The sequence below is a fragment of the Varanus komodoensis genome, unplaced genomic scaffold (genome assembly GCF_004798865.1).
Source record: "Varanus komodoensis strain SLA01 unplaced genomic scaffold, ASM479886v1 scaffold16, whole genome shotgun sequence".
In the NCBI taxonomy this organism is placed as follows: Eukaryota; Metazoa; Chordata; class Lepidosauria; order Squamata; family Varanidae; genus Varanus; species Varanus komodoensis.
This window is the reverse complement of record NW_025335468.1, coordinates 3,944,959-3,967,825: the sequence shown is the minus strand read 5'-3', so window position 1 is coordinate 3,967,825 and position 22,867 is coordinate 3,944,959. Positions and strand designations below refer to the sequence as shown.

Here is a 22,867-nt window from a genome sequence, read left to right as displayed (position 1 = left end):
CAAATGAACAGGATCATGACAAGTAGGGGGAAAATATTAGTAAGGTCAGTAAATTGCATGAATATTTACACTTACTAGTTCATTTCATGATGGAAAAACATCATTTGAGAGTAACAAAGTACCTTTTTGAGTACTAGGTAAGTCATCTAAATTTTCTAAACTGCAGTTTGCAAATGTATTGTTTAATGTATTGTCCTGTATGAAAGTGACATTGAGAACTGGAATTATTTTCTAAAGAAGCTGATAAACTACGTGAATGTGGTAAATTTTATGCAACGTACGTGTGTACCATAGTGTCCATTCAGATAATTTAACAAAATTTAACATAGAAACTTGAGACACACAAAGACAATTAAATGTAGTAAAAGGGTAAGGACTTAAAAATTTATTTGTACAATACATGTTAAGCAAAAAGCACAAATCAAATAAGGATGGTTAAAGAGGTGTTTTCTAGAAGCTCTCAAGATAATACACTTGCTGGAGAGTTCATATATATATATAGATCTATGCATTTTCTGCACAAGAAACATCCACATCTGCTGGAAAAAAGCAACAGGGTTTTAAACGAGGAGCAGTGTGCACCTTACAAGGCACCTGCACACCACAATTGGTCAAACATTTCTCACTTGCTCCCCATCTCATTTGCTCCTCTGCCCTACTTCAAGCCAGAGAAGGGCACCTAGAGAAATTCAAGGCACTCATCCCAGTGCTGCCAAGTCCAGGGAATGTCCTGAACAAGAACAACACAATACTGCAGGACTGTTGCTGTGTAGTCAACACAACCTCAGCCAAAGATGTGGAATGAAGTAACAAGGAATGGCATGTTTCAGGTTAAGATGCATCTGTTGTACCTTGTTCTACCAAAATATCAGAATGTGAAAGCTATTTTAGTAGAAACCAGACTGCATGAGCTCCTTTGATTTTTAGCCACTGTGTATTAGTGTTAGAGGTTACCAGTAGTTTTCTGGAGAAGAAGCTTGACATGCCCCATGAAAACAACCACCACTTCAATAGGCTTTAGTATAAGATTCACAGTATAACTTTTTCCCTAAAAAGAACTTGGGTTACCCCATTAACTGATAGCATGTATGATGCATTGAAAGAATTCAATAAAATACCTTTGTTAAAAAAAAAAAAAGATACCCACAGTTAACACTGGTTCCCTCATAATACCTTTTAGATTAAAATGCCTGATATTGCACTGTTATACTTAACTGTCAATTCTCATTCCAAAGACTTAAGAGACTTTAAAAAAAGTAAACTTAGTAATTTTGTGCAGTCTTCAGCATTGCATCCGAGTAGTTGGAATTTGCAAAACCTTCATTACAACTACAGTAGCCTAAGCACAGTGGAATTTCTGCCCAGCTGCCTTCCTTATACAGTACAGAAACTGATTGTCCAGTCTTCAAACTTCAGACTTTGAGTTTCCTCTTCTGGTCAAAGTAGGCATCAAATCTTGAGAGTGCATACTCCTAAGTGATTAAAAAACAACAGTTGAAGGTATTTTCAACATTTTGTGTGCTACCTCTACATCAGCATACAAAGCTGCATCTCAACACAGGAAATGTTAGAAAAAACTTCTATGCCATAACTGTGTGTTTCATGATCTATTTCATCTATTTTTTAACCAACAACCACAAATAAGAAGTCAAAAGCCTGTCTTGAATGCAGCTGTGTTGCACCTGTGAAATCTTACAGAGTAGCAATCACAACCTGGATATAAGGGATAATTAATTTACATTGCTCCTCAAAACTTTGAAATTAATGATAGAGGCTTGTTTTTGAAAAGTAGTAAAAAAAAAAAACCCAGTAAGATGGGAGAGGTCATATGAATAGCGGTTACTGAAGTTTGCTGCTCTGCTTTCAAGCTCTGGAAACTTTCTGGTGTTAAGATCAGCTTGGTGAAACATTGGAACCATCTATGCTTGCTACAAATTCAGTACTGGCTGACTGGTAATTAAACACAATGACAAACAAGACAGGCTCTGGAAGCTACAACAATCAGACTGAAGGGAATATTTCCCACATGCTTATAGTAATATGTTATACCTTACACAAGCATAATAATTACACTGAGTATGCATACATCTAAAATTGGAAGACAGCCTTTATAAAAGACATTACCATGTATCCAAACTCAATAGATGATATCTTTGCCTGTATAATGGACCACAGACCCCAGAAGAAATGTGATGCGAGGGCAAACCTGTCAAGAAGAAACACAATATAGTTTCAGGGTCTAATTTAAAAACCAATGACCAGAGAGAGATGATTTATTATGTAACAGCCTGTTCACAGTCTGAACTTCAGAATGGCATGTTTCAACTTTCATTTTATGAGATGTTCACAGTACATGAGAATTCCAACTGCAACTTTGAGAAGGGTAACTCAGGATGCATTTCCTCTATTCCTAGCAAGTTTTAAGAAAACCAATGATTTTGCAATGCATTTGCATCACTCAGGGCCACTTACAATTACTTTTTAATTTTATAAACTTTAGAATCTCCATATTGGAATATGCAGTGGTATATAGAGTGGCGAGTAGTTAATAAGGATAAAACTGATTTAAAATGTTAAAAACAAAATCAACTAAATATGGCATTGTAATAAAATAGAGCAAAGGCATGAATGGGAACAAATGCAGCAAAAAATCGTAAAAACAAGGATCCAGATAAAATGTGTCTACGATATAAGGAAGCTTTATACAGTCACTGAAAAACAGTAAGAGGGTTAAAATGGATCCCATAGAAGAAATGTGCTATAGTCTAGATTAAGGTTCTGCGAGGGATTCATTTGGGGGGTGGGAATCCACTGGAGTCCTTGGGCTCAGCTCCCTGGACACATCTCCACTTTGTAGCAGCTCTGAGTCTGAGTTCCTCACAAACTGGGCACACCGTCCTCCTCCTGTACCATGTGGAGCAGCCTGCTGCCCTTGATGCAGAAGGTTGGCCGTGTGGGCCTCTGTTACGCAAGCAGTGCCCTCCTTCCACACTAACTGCAGCAGCCTTTGTGCTGCTGCACCTCATGAAGAAGGTGGCCAGTTGAGCAACCTTTGTTTTGCAACTTCTTGGCTTGGCTTGCTTTGCAAGACTAGGCCAAACACAAGAGGAAGTCTGTGAATATTAGAGAGATGGATTCCTCTAGGGCACAGGTCCTCAAACTATGGCCTGCGGGATGGATCCGGCCTGCCATGGCCATCAATCCGGTCCATACCGCCGTTCATTGCCCGCGTTTGCTGCACGGGCGGGGAGGCGGTGGCTTACTTGCTTGGAGATGGCTTTGGACTCGCTGGGAGATCTCCAAGCGAGTGAGCCACCACCACGTGCACCCGGCAGTACCTCACCGGCCCGTGCCCCCAGGCACCCCCACCTCACCGGCCCACGACGGTCACCGCAGCCTTTCAACTGGCCCCCTATTGAAAAAGTGTGAGGACCGCTGCTCTAGGGCTTGTCCCTACCTTAGTCTAGATAGATACAGTCGCCCAGAATGCTTTCTCTCTCATTTCTTTCTCAGTCATTATGCCTCATTTTGGAATGTGTTCATTCATAAGGTCACCATAAGTCAGAGACCACTTGATAGCATTTAACATCATAACTGTTTTTAGAATGCACATAAAACTCACATCTTAACTGAAAGTCAATATTCACCGTGAGGAATACATACAATACATTCTGAACAAAGACAGAATTTACCTATTTACTTCAATCAACATTTCTTCTTCTATTTTGGACTTATCTTCAGTGCTCAGATTTTCAAATCCACTTTGAGATGCAGCTAGATAACTGGAAATGAAATGGAGCTGACAAGCACAGATAGTAGTTAGAAAAGTAGATTAGTTCTTTGATGTTAATACAAAGCATCAGTACAGTTCCAAACAAGTTTGATTACCTGCAATCAGAATACTTATCAAAGCTTAATGTTAATCCTAACAGTTTTGTACTCCAGCTTTACTTTGAACAGAGAAAATACTCAAAAATATTTAAGCTTTTGTATACCATTTATTAGCAAATAAAACCCCTATCAGATTTAGTGTTTTGATGCATAAACATTTGTTCTTACACATGCACATATCAAACAGGAGTGTTGAGGTTAACAAATAATATCCTTACAATAAAATAAAGATGACCACCCTATAAACTCTGGATGCACTTCATCCATAAACTGAAACTTAAAAATGTATCTCCAAATACTTGAGGACTACTCTGGAGCAAAATGAGAAATGTGCTATTGGGGTCACATAAAAAGTAGTATGCTGACCATAGACTATACAATGTTTATAAGATGCCTAATGTTAAGTAATCAAATTTGAAAAGTTGTAAAGTGAAAGCTAAAGCTATGGACTGAAGCAGAAGTAGGAAACTTGTGACTCTCCAGATGTTGGCAGACTACAACCCCCCCAGGCTGCCTGACTCTGGTCTCAGTAGCACAGGCTGAGGCTTAGGTACAACAGTTGCTGAACAACATAAACAGGAAGGTATTATCACACCTGTTCCCCATGGGCAGCTGGCTGACCACTGTGTGGGCAGAATGCACCTGGGTCCAATTTAGCATGGTTATGAATTTTAGTCCAACAATGTCTGGAGGGTCACACTTTTCCCTTACCTTTGGAATGAAAGATCAGTCACATGCAGTAAGATTTACAAATGAAGATGATTTCAAGATTACATGACATTAAATCTAAAGGCAATTTTGATTTATTATTTACCTGTTGCTTCTTTGAGGGGTACTTCAGGGCATTGGCTTTGAAGAATGGGTATTTTTCATATGCATAGTCATACATCCATTCACAGAAGTGATTTCCAATATCAAACCCTCTAGAATGAGAATATTCAATACATGAAGAATTTTTAAAAGTTTACAACTACTCCTTGTTCTCAGACTGACATTTCATGGTGGCTTATTTATTCACAACCATAGGCAGGGCTGGCTGTCCTACCTATGAGGGTGCCTGAAGAGCTCCTCAGGCAGCCTCAGCCCAATCCCAGAAAATCTGCTGCCACTTCCAGGAGGTGCTATACAGAGCTCTGTCATCCATTTCCCTACTGTAGCACTTACTGTAATGAGGGTGCCAGTGGAGCTGTTGAGAGCAGCCAATAGCTTTCTATTGCTGCAGGGCACTTGTGAGATCAAAACATATGGCCAACACCACATGGTGTCTCAGCCACATACTGAGACCTTAGAAGAGCCCAGAACCACAGCATTAGAATTCCTTCCTGGTCTCTGCTGGGCAACCTTCTTGCTGCCACTGCCCACCTGGCCACAGCAGCAAAGGAAAGGTGCTGGGCTCTCCAGGCTGGTGACACCAGAAAGAGGGTTGCAGTGCAGTAGTGGGGGTGGGGATCTTCTGTGGCCACAGTGCAAGTTCTTTTGCTCCAGGCAGCTAGAGAGTTTGCACGGGGCCTGACTGTGGAGCTCTGATTTGAGATATAAGCAGCTTATACTAAACTGACAACTGTTCCACCCAGTACTGTCTACCCTGACAAGCAGCAGCTCTCAACTGACCTCTTCAGCAGAGGTGCAGAGACTGAACCTGGGACTTCACACATGCAAAGTATTTGCTCTGTCACATGTTTATAACTGAAATTAATTTCCTTGTATATCAAACCAACCTAATCCAATACTATCTAATTCTCCACAGTCTTAGACAGATATCCTTTTCAGTAAGACCAGATATGAAAGTGTCTGCTATGCCAAAATTAATTTTCCTATGAAAATTTCCATGAAGTCAGTGCCATCTTAATTCTGGCCAGAGACCACTTGCACATGCAGTATTGCTATGCTGGGAATCCACTGCCTGGATGGCACACCAGCTAGTGGTATATATTGCTGTATGTGTGGGAACATGCAACCTTACTTAAATGCCACTTGTTATGTGGGACTCCGCTACACATTTTTTAAACAAACAAATCCAGTGTCGTTTTTAAATTGGTCCCAACATCCTTTAACTGAGGATGCAAACTACTGAATTTGGTCTATCATACTAAACAAAATAGAAACTCTACCACATAATTCATCAAATCTGAGTTTTTCAGGCATCTTGGGTGCTTGCAATGGAAGGTCTTTCACTTCTAGAAACTTGCATTGTATTTCTAAGGTTTTGAGAAAGTGGACTAGACCTTGAAGTTATATTCTGTTACAAATAATTGGCAAATGTAAGCTTCCAACTGGCTTCAACACAATTTATATTACCTAAAATTTAGCACTGGCTTATTTGGCATTCTGCAACAATCTGGTTTCAGTTTTCTTCTTCACTTCCCCATTTTTTAAACACAGGCACTGATACTCATTCTGACCTAGAGGTGCAATTCCAGATACTAGTACCCATCCTATTTCTGTTTTTGTTGCACTGCACTGGTTGCTTGGTTTGATCCACTGTAGTTAAGCCTAGGTCCTGTCAAGCGTAACAAACTGTCAAACTCCATTTCTAACAAGAAAAGCCATGCACGGATTTTCTTACTATCAGGAGTCCTGTACAGAGTTCTGCCAATTTTCCTTTATGTGAAAACTTTTCAGCTGTATGATTGACAAGCAGGGAGCTATCCAGCACATCTGCACCCATGTGTGATGCTTTTATGCTGTAACAATTAGTAACTGACACAAGATTTGCTGCTACTACAGTGAATCTGTCACACATGGCCAGCATCAAGACTATAGACTCCTATTCTGAGATACAGTAGTTAACTGGATAAAATTGTTAAAGACAGATTTCTACTGCATAAAATCCACCATTTATCAGACAGGTAGTGCTGAAAAGCAATAAAGATGCTATTGCTAGACTTCTCCCCACATATTTTACCAATGGAACATGAAAAGGTGGCCAGTTTGTGCAGGTAGTTTGTTAGTATTTTCTAACATACATTCATTTCAAATTCAAATGAGCAGGTTACAACTTCAAACTTTATTCATTTTACCAAAATTTAGCATAGTAGTCTATCTTCAAACATTAGATGCAGATATAAAGAGCAGATCCTCTAGTTTATTAGACTCAGGAAAACAGCAGAAAAAATACATCTATGAGGCAAAATATTGTTCAAATGAACTAATTAAATGTTTGCTAAGCTTGCTTTTCTTTACTTTTAAGTCAGTAAAAAGGCCTGGCATTTACCTGTAATTGTAGCTGCTGTATTCAAAGTCAATAAGCATCAATTTTTGCTTCTCAGAATCTTCTCTGCCTTCAAGAAGCAAAATATTTCCTGGAGGCATGGAGAGAAGAGGTACATAGTACTAACCACTTTAAGGGATTGTGAATTAACTGGAAACAATTTTGTAGATTACATAGGATCAACACACATCTTTACTACTGAATGTCAGCAAATCCATCTACCTAACCAAGTGATGTTCAACCTGATCTAGAAGGAGATGCCAGATGAGGTAGTAACTGTTTTCAATCAATTCTTGGGCACTGCAATGGTTTGGATGAGGTCCAATAAACTGAGATGCAATCCAAACATGTAGTAGTTACGCTAAGTGGTTCATCTACACAGCTAAGTGATGTTTAACTGTTTCTAAGCGAGTTGCACTCTCCCTAAAGGGTCACATTCATAGCTTGGGGCTGCTCTCACATCCAGCATTAACATAAGGTGGACTTGTTGGCGCAGAGCTCCTTTTATCAGCTTAGACTGATATACCAGTCATGTCTTAATCTGGACAGAGATATAGCCCTGCTACCAGTACCCTCTCATATGGATTCCTGCACCATGTCATACATGAGACTATCTTTGAAAACTGTCTTAACATTTCAGTCAGTCCAAAATAAGAGAGTAAGATTGTTAATGTGGACTGGCCAATATAATCATTATACCAATACTAACTTCTCCAATGGTCATTCATGTCCAGGCCCAATGTGAAGCACTGGTATTAACATCCAAGTCCTAAACAACTTGGGCGTTTACTTAAAAGGTAATTTCCTCCTATATATACCTGCCAGGAGCCACAGGTAAGCCTTCAGCAGTCCTTCCTTCCAATGGAAGTGAGGTGGGTGCTACTAACATGAGCAGTGCCTACACTGTGTTCATTTTAGCACTAGGTGAAGATCTTACTTTTCCAGGCATGCAAAACATTCCATTTACAGCAAAATGTTTCCCAGGACAATGGGTTCTACTACTGGTCCATGCAACCAATAGGATTCCCTTCTGTGAAAACTGGCCACCCAGAAGATTTTGCCTGTAAGATGGCAAAATGGCAATAGCAACTGTGCCACTTCATGGCTGTTACCAAGGTGGAGAAAAAGTTGAACTCCTTGCCCTCAGTGGCACCAATCAACAATCCCAGCATCCTCACTTCCCCTGTTCCTATATATTATGGACTGTTTATTAAGTATGAAGGAATGTTGGGAACTGACAATGATAAAGAAGCATTCCAGGGCATATGATATTATTTGACCTCATGGTTTAACATGAGCAAACCTTCACTAGTTAATGGCACTAAAAGAAGAAAAAGGATGGTTTGGAGACAGCCCAAATTAGTCTTCCTCTTATTCAAACAACATGAATGGTATGGTTTTCTGTGCTGACTCTGTAAGCTCCTCACACACTGCAGCCTTAGAATTCATGCCAGTAGCTTTCATTTCCTCTTCCTTCAGGAGGCCCAGTAAGAACTATGGCCTATATTTTTAACTGGATACAATGAGATAGTGCTTACGTCAAGCTAGTGATTTACTCTGTAACAGATTACATTTCATTCTTTTCTTGTAAGGTTTAAGAACACTATTACAGTTGCAAAATGCAAAACACAGAGTCATATGATACCTTCTTGGCAGTCATTATGGCAAAACACAACTGGAGACGAAGTCGATTCAAGTAAAGACCTGGAAAAGAAAAGTTAGGAGTAGAACTAAATGGCAGTTTTATAAACAATTTTTGTTTAGTCGAGAGGACACCAGTAATAAAACAGTGTGTTGAAAAGGCAGGGCAAAGAAGATTTTTTTCATGCCTTCATTTCTCTCAGGCAGGTAACTCTGCCAGGTGGCTTCACTGCATTAAGTCACAGAAGAAGCAGATTGGTAACTGCAACAAATCTTCTCAGTTTTAGACTGTAGATCTACTATATATGTAGTTCAAGGAAAAGACCAAGTATGGGGCAAAGTACTTCACCTAAGTGCTAGCTGCTTTCAACTCAAGGAACAGTTTGTACAGCAGTGATGGTCCATCTGGAGGCCCTGTCTTTCAACTTTGGTCAGTTTCTTGTTTAAACACATGGGGGAAGAAAAATTGTCCAAACACTAGTAGCAAAGTTGAATTAGAATACAGATACTCATACTATTCTGAGGAAGAGAGAACTTTCAGTTCTAACATAACCAACTTTTGTCTTTTGCAACAAAAATGGGTTGAAACTTTTGCAACTATTACAGTATGGTTAAACTGTCCCTATGGAGCCAACATGCAATGGACTATACACATCAAGAGCCTTGCAAAAGTGGCTTGATTTTACCAAGCTTTCTGAATGCTTGACCTTATCAAGTGACATGGACTCCCCTGAAACCTCACCTACTGCAAAACTGATTTCCAAACTAAGCAATTCAAAACAGTTCTCTGAATCATTTCAGTACAATTATTGCCTTTGCCATCCATCTAAACAGGAGGCTTGCAATTTAAAATACAGGTCAAGGAAGTGCTTAGAGAATTCCTTCAGGTAGAGTTCTGTTTGAAAACATTTACAGTCATCACATAAGACCTGTAAAATAAATGTAAAAAACTAAAACACTACCGTAGACTTTTCATTTCTTGTGGCAGGTTGTAACTGAGGATTTTGTTCAGTTTTCTAACACGTGATTCCCTGGTAAACTTGATTCTCATCACTTGGTTTAAGTACCTGCATAAAGATTTGTTGTGCAGTTAGTATTCCTGTGCCCACACATACACCTCTCCTCATAGCCATCAAAGTATTTTAAAGGCAAAAATACAGCTGGACAAACATTTTAAGGTCTTCATTGACACAACAAATTAGTCTAAGGAAGGATGCCTCTCCCATTTTAATAAAATGAATAAGCTTCCTATAAGATCCTTTCTTGGAAGCCAAAATGAGAAAACTGAGAATGTTGAACTTTGGGTACATCATGAGAAGGCAAGACTCACTGGAGAAGATAAACAAGCTAGGAAAAGTCAAAGGCAAAAAAGGAAGAAGAGGAAAGCCAATTATGAGATGACTCAATTCCATAAAGGAAGCCAAAGCCTTAAGTTTTTAAGACCCGAGCAGGGTTGTGAAAGCTCAGGGCTTTTTGGAGAGCATTCATTAATAGGGTTGCCATAGGTCAGAGAAGACTTAACAGCACATAACAAAAATCCTTCCTCTAAGCTTAAAAAGTTAATTCTGCTTAAAATATCTAAGTTGTAATGTTAAATGAATACGTAACAGTTGCTTACTTTTCCATGGTTCCAAAAAGCCACTTTGGTTCTTTATTAAATGGCATTTTCATTCCATGAAATCTAGCCATTTTCTCAGCTATTTCTGCTGATATATCAGGCAAAGCTAGTTCCTCAGTGTCCAACTTCCTGCTCTGAAAAATGAAACATAGTAGGAATTTATTATAAGGAATACATTTCCTGGAATTTACAAGTAACCAAATTCAGTACTGAAACAACTACTCTGTAGAAATAAGTAAATACTAGGAACCTACTAAGTGAATGGAGTACATTCCTGAATTTTGTTTCAGAACTGTAGTTAACCATCTTAAAGGCTAGCTCCTTTGTTATTGGTTAAACTACAGCATAGTTTGTAGCATTAACTTGGGTCCGATAAAAATTAAATTCAGAAAACATGAGATCATTGATTCCATTCTCAATATATGTACTATCAGAACTATAGTGTAACATCAAATCATAGAAAACTAATGCTTCACCTGTCTTTGGAAGCAATCTGGAGATGGCAAACTCAATCTTGGTTACAACTGCTATGACACTAACAAATAGTACTCACAGGAATGAATTCCTCCAGCCGTCCTTGTGGAAAGATTCCATAGAGCTTTGGCCCAAGAGCTCTCTCAGCAAGAATGGCAAACATAACACTCTCCAGAACCACAGCTTCTGCACCCTAAAGAGAACAAGAAATCTGAAGCTGGTACATATATAGTCTCTAATGCATGTCACAAAAAACAAAATAATCATTTTGGGATACAAGTAAGATGAATGTATGTACAACCATGAAATTAGATTCAGCTGCAGGATCTTATGCTAATTAACTACCAATATACTGTATAGCACAGTGTCCTTGAAGTCTTGCTCAATCTCATACCTGACCAAGCTCTTTTGCAATTAATGTGCTTAAGTAAGGATGTAGAGATTTTGTTGTTAAATGTACTCATACACTCAGTGACTGAATCAGGTTTTATGGAATGTCTGCAAATTTTGTTTCTATTTGCAAATGTCTACTAATGCACACTTTTTGTAAGTATGCACTTGTGCTAAAGTGCAAGGGCAAACTTATACTTTTATATACATCCTCTGCAAAAGTAAAACACTTTAAGCCAAAAATAGGACAGATTCATAGAAATCCAAATTCATTTCTATCTGTTACAGATTTCTCAGATGCTAAATTTCACAGGAATGTATCCTCCAGAGTTCATTGATATTTACAACCCGAGTTTTAGAAATAGATCACATGACTTCATGTTTAGGCTACCCAATCTTCATATTAAAATTTTTGACTCCCTTCCTCCTAATCAATTTATAATACAAGCTGCTTTTCTTAGAATGAATGAGAAGGGACAGCCATTTAAAAGTACAAGTTTAGAAATCAGGTTACCCTTATATGAGAGTTAAAAGTAACACCTTCTTGGTAAAACTATGCCAGTCTTCCCTGACTTGATGCCCTGCAGACATTTTGAATATAACTCCCATCAGCTCAGCCAGCATGGCCAATGACCAGATGGACTAATCTAACAGCGATTAGTTTAGAAATACTTCAGTAGATATAATATACTAATTTAAATTCAGGCTTGTCTTTACCTTATGAACGATTAATTGCACCTTTAGAATTCAAGGCTTTTATAATTACTAATGATTTACTCAAAGGCCTCTTGAAAGGAATGTAAAAACAAGCTTTAGGCAGTCTGAGATAAATGGTGTTAATCTTTAACTTGAAAGTTATCGCCCCAATTCCAATTGAGAGTTTCAAGGTTATTCCATTAGTTTTAATTGGGCATCTATAAGTAATACAAACTCAGTCAGATACAGGATTCCAAATGTAAGCAGTTGTTTAAATTCCTTAATGCCCTCGTCCCATAAGTAGACTCGCTGGCATAGCAGCAATATGGCAGGTTGAGGCTCTTCTTCCTGGATGAGGTAGCAAGCTGCAGCCTTTAATCTCAAATGGACTGATTTACAGAGAAATGCTGCAGCCTGCTACTATGCGCTTTTCAATTGACATTCACAATCCTATAATAGGGTTATAACACGAGATAGAATAGAAAAATATTCTAAAGCTGCACAGAAGAGAGTATAACAGCACATGTTGTAACCTTCAAACCATTCCAACATACCAATGGATTTTTCTAGAGTAAACCCAATGAAATAAACGTGAAACAAGTTAGTCATGATTAACTTATAAGTCTCACTGATTGCAATGGATCTACTCCATGTGTAACTACATTTGCAATAAACCCAATGCATTATAATCTGTTCTGGACAATGGTACTTCCCTTCCTTTCACAGACATTAGGTGGTATGTCTGTCCTTGCTCAGCATCCTCTAATCTAAAAAGAGCTACTCATCAATAGTCCACATGACAGGTAAACACAGGAAACAAACCTAGATTAAACTAGGCTTGCCTGCATAACATGCCAAGTCACCTTTGCTAAGCTGAAAAGGTGAGGGACTGCAGCTGGAGGGGGGGTGATCACATGGGGAAGCAGAGCAGGGGTTGGACTCAATGGCCTTATAGGCCCCCTCCAGTTCTACTTCGCTTTAACTCCAGACACACATTGCTAACAATGATAGGATGTAACAGCAGTCACAAATTTAGGCTTATTTACCAGTTCACGTTCCGAGAGAGAATGTTTGGGGAAGATGGTGGAAATGGGTACACTGTCAATGAACAAATATTCTGTGTACTGTAATTAAACTCAGTATGAGAACTAAAAGGTAACACTTACTTGTAGATCATTTTCCTTTTGAGCCTGTCCAGATCCTCCTTTATTACAGGACCTCTATGAATGAGAAAAATCAACATTTACAATGAGATTCTGAAGCCCAACATGATTAGTAACTTGCAGCCACCACAATAAGGAGAGTTAGGAAAGCCAGCTATAAACTATTTAAAACTATTTATTTGATACTGAACTGACAGACCATCAACCATCTTAACACAACTTCTCTCACTCCAAGAGACATCACTCCATATGTTTTCAAAAAGGATGTGCCATTGAATTCTAGTATCAGCTTGCTTACAGTGATAGAACAGAGAAGACCACTAGAATATGTGGTAGTCATCTGTATGACTATAGAAGCTAGGAACCAAATATTCCTAGTACACAGAAACATCCAGATTTGGGAGACAGAAAATAGATTTGACTATAAACCAGCTTTGAGACAAAAAATTATAAATCTAGCAAGGCAGAACAGTTGAAACAATATAAAAACAAGCTTAACATAATAATTTATCTAGTTTTACAGGCACTCACTTATCCCAGTAACAATTTGTTGACAGATCTCTTTTCTACTGTAAAGTAACAACAATAGTTTAAGACATTTTAAAGATAATCTTATGCCACTTTCAGAAAAGCAAAGCATTAATCAGTTTCAGACTTAGCAGACTGCAGTATGCATGTTATCAAAGCTTCTTCTAAGGTTCCAAGTTATACTTTAATGCCTAGACTCAATGGCACATGCTTTTACCATAACTGCAGTAGAAATGTAAGCTTTGCAGTCCATGAAGGTTTTCAAAGCTATGAAACAAATAAGCCTGCTCCATTTCCCAGCTCCATTCAGTAGCAAGTTACTGTAGCTATTAATGCTGCAACAACACTGCTTAAAACCAAACTACATTTAGAGGCCTCTAAAAGAAGCCTTTCACTGAAATATTTAACAAAGATAAATGGAAAAGAGCATGATTTTCTGGTCTAACATGCCTTTACCAAGTACCAACTGAACAAATAACCAACAGCAATTTTTAAAGTACCACCCAAGCTACAGAATTTCTCAGTTTGCTTACTTCAACTTGAAATAAAGCATTTTCCACAGTATAATAATTATGTCCATTGAAATATTAATTACAATATGCGAATGCTACTGTAAAACTACATTTTTTCAGTGGAAGCATAGATTATCTTGAATATTCACAAGAGCAAACTTATGATTGTGTATTAAAAAGCAATGCTACACATTGTTATATTACTAGCACTGTTTTCTCTGACTACTTCTTGAACAGCAATCAAAGTTTCACATCACCCAGGCGGTTTTTTCTGCTTAATGCTCCCCTGTGATGGTACAATCCACCAGAAGCAAACTGGATTAGAGAGGTTTTTTCCCAGGACCATAAAAGATAACTTTAACTTACTTGAATAACACAAGTGCAAAAAGACTGCCAAGTATCTTAGCGCTAACAATCTTCAAACAGTCCCTAAGAAATGTGATTGTTCCAACTGAGTTTGAAGAAAAAGAAAAAGGGAGGAATATAATATACAAAGATTATCATAAAAAGAGAATTCTACTTGGATCCTTCTGCTCTTTCAGTATCAATCAACCCTCTAGGAGCAAATAAGGATTTTAAACCACTGGGACTCACTTCTAAATAACTGCATTTAGGACATATATATATATATTTAAACTTCAGGAGCAGAATTTACACTGAAAAACAGTAAGCAGTGCCAACCATTATTCACCAAGTAGAGGCAGACAATACATCAAGACTGCACTGATGGTCTGGGAGTATTTTGCTTATGATATGCTTCAAGAATGTCTGAAGTAAAAGCCACCAGACCAATACATTCACATTCCAGATACCAGCTTAAATAGCAACTCACTGCCTTCTCATTGTGTAGAAAGTGGCCAGTCTCCAAGAGATTACAGAAAAGGCACTGCACAGCTCCTAGCAGGAATACAGGCTAACAGGAAACCATGCTGCAGGAAAAATCAATTGTAATGATTTTTCATAATCTGTAGCATAGGCCAAAAACCAGTGGGCCTCACTGAATACATCTTTGTGGAACCACACAGTCAAGACTCCTCCCTGCTTGCTGTCAAGAACTGTTTAACAAATTCCATGTAGATCATTAGACTCTAGATGGGTGCAGTTGGTACCACGACTGTCTCTCATTTCTCATAGTAGGCCATAGGCATCTGATGAAGCCAGAGAAAAAGGAACTATGTATAGAGTGTCTGTGTATTTTATGGTTGTATATAATAAAACAAGTAGCTAAGCAGGAAATCTTGTGCATAAAATTTAGATGCAGGAGAATACCATATTTGCTGTTCTAGGATAAAATGTCTTTAAAAAAAATGAAACAGGTGCAACAGTAATTAACAGTCAAAATGAACTAATAATATTCATTCCCCCATTAACCCCCCCTTTAGGGATAGCTATTATATTTTACTTTTCTATTTAAAGAGCAGACATGAGGCAGGAATGTAATTTAAAAACCCGTATAAATCAAATTAGTAGATTACACCCATAGTATGAGCTGGTTGTATTTGCACTGGGTTTTCATGTAGCAAACATTTCAGTTCAATCAGTAAATCAGTACAAATGAAAATCTAAGCCTCCAAGTATTCTAATTCCAATACAGTATTATATTAAGATCTAAGCAGACTTCAGTAACTAATTGGCAGACAGCTAACCCTTTTGAGAAAAAGGAGTTTGGCATATTTATTTCATATAGCTCCTGAAGAGCTCCACAGGACATACATAAACTTGCATATCCTCTGCAGAAAGTTTAAACATTGCTTCAGGAAGCTTTGTGCCCAATTCTAAATTCTAATGACTGAGAAATTGAGAAGCAGGTGGTGTTGACTTTTTCATTAAAAAAATCTCTATCCTACTAAACACTGTGTATGATGAATATCAAATCAAAAAGGAGACAATAAAATACATTATGTCAGGTCCCATACTGAAACAAAACCCAAGAACATCCCTAATCCTTTTTACTTCTGATCAAGTTACCATTCTTTAAGAGGAGCAGAAGGAGTGTTTAATGCATTATTGTGGCATTCATAGCTCTCACTTAATTGTATAGATATTATAAAAATGTTCATAAGGAAAGTTTTTTCATTGTAACTTCACACTCTGAGGCATAAAGAAATGAAACCCGTAGAGAATGCTCCAACTTCAGAGATCTCATACTATACCGTGAATCGTGTCTGTCACCTGGAAACCAGAGTGCTCTAGGCACGATCGCATGGATAAGCCTGCAGCAGAGAACACATGCACATACAACTAAAATGGTACATTTACCCTCAGAAGACCCTTAATGCCACCCAACAAAACAAATACCCCCTCTTAATAGGAGTTCAGCTGTCAAACTATCTGCCAATAAAAAGGCATTCACAGTTATTCCTTACTAAAAGACATTAAAGCAGGAATCACATCACTGATGGAGTATTACAATTACAGGATTCGATGTATTTGTTTAGTTACAAGCAGTAAAAAAAGCAAAGCAAATATGCAATACCAGAGAACTACAGTCAATACTCCTAATCTTGTTCTCTGTATAATTGAAATGAAATGAGGCTATAGGAACATTAAGTAATCTTAAAAGCATAAATTGTTTTATGCAATATGATGATCTGGCTGTAACAGCAGAACAAAATTTTATACGTGGACATCAGAAACAGGGCATGAGCTACTATCCCCAGATCCCCCTTTATTTTGGTAACACAGGACCTCTGCTACATTTAAGCACTACTTCCATTCAACAATCCTGCAAATTTTAGTCTGAATACGTATAAAGTAAAAAAAAAAAAAAAAGCTAATGTATTTTAACTCCCGATTCAATTTGCTATGATGAATAATTGACTTTGAGACTTAGAAATCAAACAACATGTGTTTCTTCATTACAAGAAAACAGTTTCTAAAAACAAATTCCTTAATGGGCAGCATCAATTCTATGCACAAGAAAGCTGAACTGGTTTTATGAAGACAAGTACTTTAAGTTTTGGAGTGAAGTAACATTTGTCTTTCAAGTGTAATTTATCTAAGTTAGAACCTCAAATTCTTCAAGCACAAACATAAGCCTTCTTAAACAGGTAGCTCAAGTATGTGGTCAGAGGTTCTTTATAGCAATGTCAATCAGACTGACATGTTTTTTCACATAGATCAACCCAACTCAAGCACACTTCCATACATGCACAAACAGTGGCTTAAAATTACAGGTGTTATGACTGAGCAAGGCCCCATGCCTTTTCTTCATGGAAGCTTTAGCCAACTTAAAACAGTTTACATTGAACAGTAGTACATTTGTGTCTTCCAGAATTTATGACAAGCAAACTGGACTCATGTTTAGCATGTAAATAAGTCTTGTATGTGTTGGGGTGTTTTAAAGACAGCTTTGCTGAAAAATACAGGACTGCTAAATTAAATTTTTGAAATGTTGAGCAAAGGAAGCAAGATGAAAGTTTATTCTTAAGTTTGTACCTGAATTTCATGATGTCAGCAGTAGTGTCTGTATGTAACTCTTACAGAAGGTACTGCTGTCTTTAGGAATTTAACTTTTAACTGAAGATCATCTGTTTAAACCAAATGGAAGGTGCCACTCCCTGCTTTAGCAGCCTGAAACCATGCTAACTGCAATTAAGGATCAATCATGCCATACAAAAAAACTATGGTATGTGCACCTGTAATTAAAAGCAGCTTCCCTGAGACTTCTAAAATTTGCATAAGCACAAAATATTTTTCTTTAAATGTATTCCTATGCGTACCCAAGACCACAAAGGAGAAGTTTTTTGAGATCTCAAAAGATTTTCAACTACAGCAAAATCAGTTTGCTTATGCATTAAAGACTGATCTGGAAGAGACAAATGTTTATACTGAGACCCTCAATATAATCTGAAAGTTTTACCTTGGGACTGCCTCTGCTTACTTAACCCTTAGTGAACTGCACCAACAAGAGCAGTCATTTCACTGCCACTAGGGAAATAAAGGAAGTTAGATATCTCAAAAAATCTTAAATACCAAGAAAAAAAAGGTTAGGATGTTAACACTCAAATGACTGGCCAAACTAGGGATTGAAGCTCTGGGAGGATGGAGGATGGACAAGAGAGCTCCTGTGTTATTTCCTTTATGAAAGGACACGGAAGTTAAAAAAGATGGATACTGAGGGAAAACAAAATGTGCCCAAGCTCCAATTTATGATTTTCCAAGCCTGGATATTCAGAATATGATTATAACAGTTGTGCTGGAAATTCCATAGGAATTAGTACTGAGATCCTGAAAACACTACTCTGTTGTTCCAAATTAAATTGCAGCACACTAATCTGTAGCATTGCCAATCTTAAATTTTTTATATGTAATCTGCTCACATCTATAAGATTCAATAAACTAATTGTGTGACTTAGATGATTTGTTGTACTGCTCATTATTGTGATTAAGTTTTAGTTAGGTAGCCTTAGCACCAATGCTTTGGGCCACTGTTTCACAATAATATGTTGTTAAATTAAACAAGAGAAAGTTCTATTTTAGCAGTAAATTGCTTGGGATTTTCCAAATACAAGTTTTATATACTGCAACACAGAATCTAAGATTTCTACATACCACCACAAATCAAATATTCTAATAATTCTCACTTTCTCAAATAGTTATATGAAGGCATATTTTTATTTTTACAGATAGAAATGGAGAGTAGACAAACTATATGAAATTGAGTACAATCAGTAAGAGATCCCTTGGAGGCCTAGTCAAATGTTTACAAAGAGGGATCTCCATAGGAGGGAGACTCTTCTTCACTTCTTTGAGTATTTGGATATTTGAATTTATTTTCCCTCTCCCTTACCCTCCAAATAAGTGCTGTTCAGAATTAAAACCGTACTGATGTTCTCGCCCTTGTAAAGTTAGCAGACCAAGGAGAAAAGAATATCTGTGACAGTTTTCCTATATCTTACAGGACTGAGTCCAATGCTTTCCAGCACAATCATGAGCATTACAGTCACTGCTACCATTAACTGTATTAATGCATAAAGGTGATGGACTGCAGAGTTACCATTCTGTTCAATACTCTAGGTTCAGCTGCAAACATGCAACTCAGTGGAGTCTAGCAACTAGACTAGTTAGCAACTAGCTAAGCAATTAACTGAATAAAAAGTATTGTTCATAATACACAGGAATAATGACAATCTTCTGGGTTGTCTATCAGTTGAACTGGAAATTCCAAATTGTGGGCCTGTCTGTATGGGCAGCAAATAATTTTAACACAAGCCAACTAGCATCCAAACCCAATTTTATAGAACTATAATGGACTTAAGACCATTTCCTGCTCGCCAAAGAGTTTACTTACATAGTCAATGTTTCAATGCATGTTTATTCAGAGACAAGGCCTACTGTGTTCAGTGATCTTTACTGTAAAGTAAATGAGCAAAAGACGACTACCTTATCATGTACATTATGTGACTAAGGATTGATATTAAATAAAAGTGTGGCATGATTCAGTCCACTGCAGGTGAAGTGCCTGTGTGCAGAAGATTCCTACAGGATCAGCAGAACATGGACCCAGCATCACATTTCAGAGAAGCGCCAAAATTAATTTTTACTACTTTGGGACAGGAAGCAATTTTTATTAACTGCAGATAGCCCTCTGGCCAGAGTTATTGATGTTATCCTCCAATTGATGCTAACCTCCAAGAATGACAACTGTAATGCACTGCATGGGTGAAAATACAGCTGCTTGGCTATTAACTGGGAGCTATAGATGAGAATGACTTGCCTACACTTACTCAAGTCCACTGGCTTCCAATACATTTCCAAGTATTCGAAGTGCTGATGCTTACCTTGAAAGCATGGGTGCATAACTTGGGGCCCTCTTTTGCAACTTGTAGGACTTGCAACTCCTCTCATACTTCACCAAGGGCTACTCTGGCTAGGGCAGATGGAGCTTGCCCACTCTTGCTTTAAAGTCTTGTGAAGCTTGAGACTTGGGTACCTGAAGGAACACTGCCCCACAGCAGCTTTCCCAGACACGAGCTAATATTCAAAGGCTCTCTTTCCTAGCTACCCTCACCATCTGAGAAAAGGCTGAGGTTAGTTAGAGAGAAGGCCTCACAGGATAGTGATATCCTGCTTGTAAAATTCTCTGGCACTCACTGTTTTTTACTCTTGCTAACATCAGAGGGGAACTCCTATACCCACTTGCCTTGGAGTAAGCTCCACTGAGGTTAATGGAGCTCCCTTCCAAGTAGACAAGTATATGATTACACTGTTACTTTTAGTTGCTGCTGAGGTTATCACAATTCTGGGTCCATATTTTTACACGTATTTATGTGTAATCTGTCTGGAATTATGACTTGATTGTGGCATGTAAAGTTCTATTTTATTTACATTTCCTTTTAGGTGTTCATTAAGGGTAAAACTGCTGATATATAAATAACTGTAGGGGCTAAAGGAGCTCTACTGAGTCTAAAGAAATCCTCTCTGCACGGGCACTGTACTCACAGTAAATGAAATATGCCCCCATTTTGTATTTTCATTTGCATTGTTCCATATTAACACACCTGCAAATGACACGAGAAAGGGTCTTTATACGAAATGCTGTGCTAAATTAGCAGCAGTAAAGGCCCTGAAGAGCAGTTTTGCAAAGATTTGTGAATTGTTGTATGCTCAAGATAAATTATCCAATTTAGTATTAGATAGTTAACAGATTTACTCCCAGTTCTGCATCTCAACTCAAGTCTGCAAAATGCAGATAGGCTAACAGGCAACAACATTTGTGAATATTAAGACTCTCGCATGTGTTACCAACAAAACCAGCAGCACATCACACTATTTAAAAAAAAAAAAATCCATTTGAGAGCTATACAGAAAGCAGTACAATTTCTAAACAATAGGCATTAAACAGGTCTAGACTGAAGACTTCTCTCAAGCATATGCATGTACAGCAAGAACACAATTTAGTATTTTCAAATCTATTTCAAAGTAAGGTTTTTCAATATCTGCCCACTCCCCACACAGTACTCACCACTTGCAGAATTGCACCATATAAACGAAGGAGGACAGTACGTGGTTCATCTGCCACAGTCTCTACAGTATCTGGTAAAGAGCACTGGAACAACATGTTGCTGAGACCTCCTCTATAAAGAAAAATATAACATGTATTCATCACATGAAAGCTCTCACAAGAATGCAGCTGTTCATATTTTCTAGATATTTTAATACATAATATTTAATATTTTTATTACTATTGGTATTATGCCACGTATCAACTTTATTATAGTTGATGTGGGCTGTTGATCTCATTATATTAGTTTCATTGTTTATTTACTGGTTATGTCTCCTAAATTTGTAAACTGCCCACAGAGTCTATGGGCTATGGGGCAGTATAAAAGGGCAATAAACAAACATGCATTTAAATAAACTTAAGTGCACTATCCGAGATTTATTGCTAAATTTTATATTTAAATATATTCCATAAATATATTACAGCAGAAGGAAGAATTTTTACCAGTCTAATGCTGTCGCACTACCTGTAATACCTTCAAACCACTTCTTCTGGTAGAAGCACTAATAAATAATTTTGGAAAGTGGAAATAACTGTAATGGATGTAGTACTTAGTTGCAGTCAAAGCATGCTTTTTGAAATGAAACTGTTCCCTGATGCAGCAAACAAATACAGTGGATCAATTTTATCCAGTTCTCTACAAGGGAAAAAGATTATTGCTAAATATATGGCACTATAGTTTCCCAAGCACCATGCATGGAGTTATCCCAAGTTATCTTACCAGTGCTAAGATACTAGGATCTGGTACAATGGCTTCACAGCCTTTTGCCTATTATCAAGTGTTGGATGAGGTACAATGAACTGCCTGGCTCATTGTAAGCTTCTTTGATTTAAGTATGCTGGATTCTATAATGAAATGTCTTGCTTAAATAGCAAGATAGATCATGACAATACAGAGCCAGTGTAGCATAGTGGTTAAGAGTGTGTGTCCAGGACTCGGGCAATTTGGGTTCTAGTCCCTGTTCAGCAATGAAGCCAACTGGGTGACTTTAGGCCAGTCACAGGCTCTCAGCCCGACCTACCTCACAGGATTGTTGTTGTGGGGATAGGATTGAGAAGAGGAAGAGGAATGTATCTTGAGTTTTTTTAAAAAAGAAAAAGGCTGGATAAACATCTAATAAACTTTTTTATTTTTATTGTACAACCATTCTGAGACTTTTTGTAATAGAATGGGATAGAAAAAGACAGACAGACGATCAAATGAACACCTGGTATTCATATTGGCTTTGAAAGAACACAAGAGTGTACTTCCTATATCTCCCACTTTCCTTCTAAAGGGAGTTCTTGAGTGAGGTGTGGTGCTCAACTGGTTTTAGAAACAATGTATCAAAGGTACATTGCCTCTGTTCCCTTCCCCATTCTGAAGCTGGTTACTGGGATGAAGGAAGAGTCACTGGAGTGTTTGGCTGTGTTCAGCCCAAAATGTTGCTTTAGGCTGGGCACAGCTAGATATGGAAGAATGCTGTGTTCCAAGAATCTGTTTCTCAAACTCTCACTGCAACTGTGCTTGAGCATCGTACTGAGACAGTGGTAACAGGGAAGGTGCTGAAGCAAGCAGACAGACTGCAGTACTGCAAGCACAAGAGCAAAATCCACCCCCTTCCATTCCTCTATGAAACCCTGCTACAAGGTTCTTAACATTTCACAAGCAGGGCAATGAATCCATCCCTCACACAAATGAGAATTCACTTACACAACAGATTCCCCTGCCCTCCCTTCCACAATATATTTTCCCCC

At 38.0% G+C, this 22,867-nt stretch overlaps 1 protein-coding gene across 1 annotated transcript in view; it reads right to left on the bottom strand.

Annotated features, from left to right (window-relative positions):
* Positions 1-370: 370 nt before the first annotated feature.
* CHKA (choline kinase alpha) overlaps positions 371-22,867 on the bottom strand; it is a 29,125-nt gene continuing 6,628 nt past the window's right edge. The window contains exons 2-12 of the mRNA XM_044425903.1: positions 21,092-21,203; positions 13,088-13,141; positions 10,915-11,028; positions 10,362-10,495; positions 9,706-9,810; positions 8,748-8,806; positions 7,106-7,193; positions 4,706-4,814; positions 3,693-3,799; positions 2,125-2,206; positions 371-1,472 (exon numbers count right to left, since the gene is read on the bottom strand). Coding sequence (XP_044281838.1) covers positions 1,413-1,472; positions 2,125-2,206; positions 3,693-3,799; positions 4,706-4,814; positions 7,106-7,193; positions 8,748-8,806; positions 9,706-9,810; positions 10,362-10,495; positions 10,915-11,028; positions 13,088-13,141; positions 21,092-21,203 — 1,024 coding nt within the window. The 3' untranslated portion in view covers positions 371-1,412. The remainder of the gene's footprint in view (positions 1,473-2,124; positions 2,207-3,692; positions 3,800-4,705; positions 4,815-7,105; positions 7,194-8,747; positions 8,807-9,705; positions 9,811-10,361; positions 10,496-10,914; positions 11,029-13,087; positions 13,142-21,091; positions 21,204-22,867) is intronic.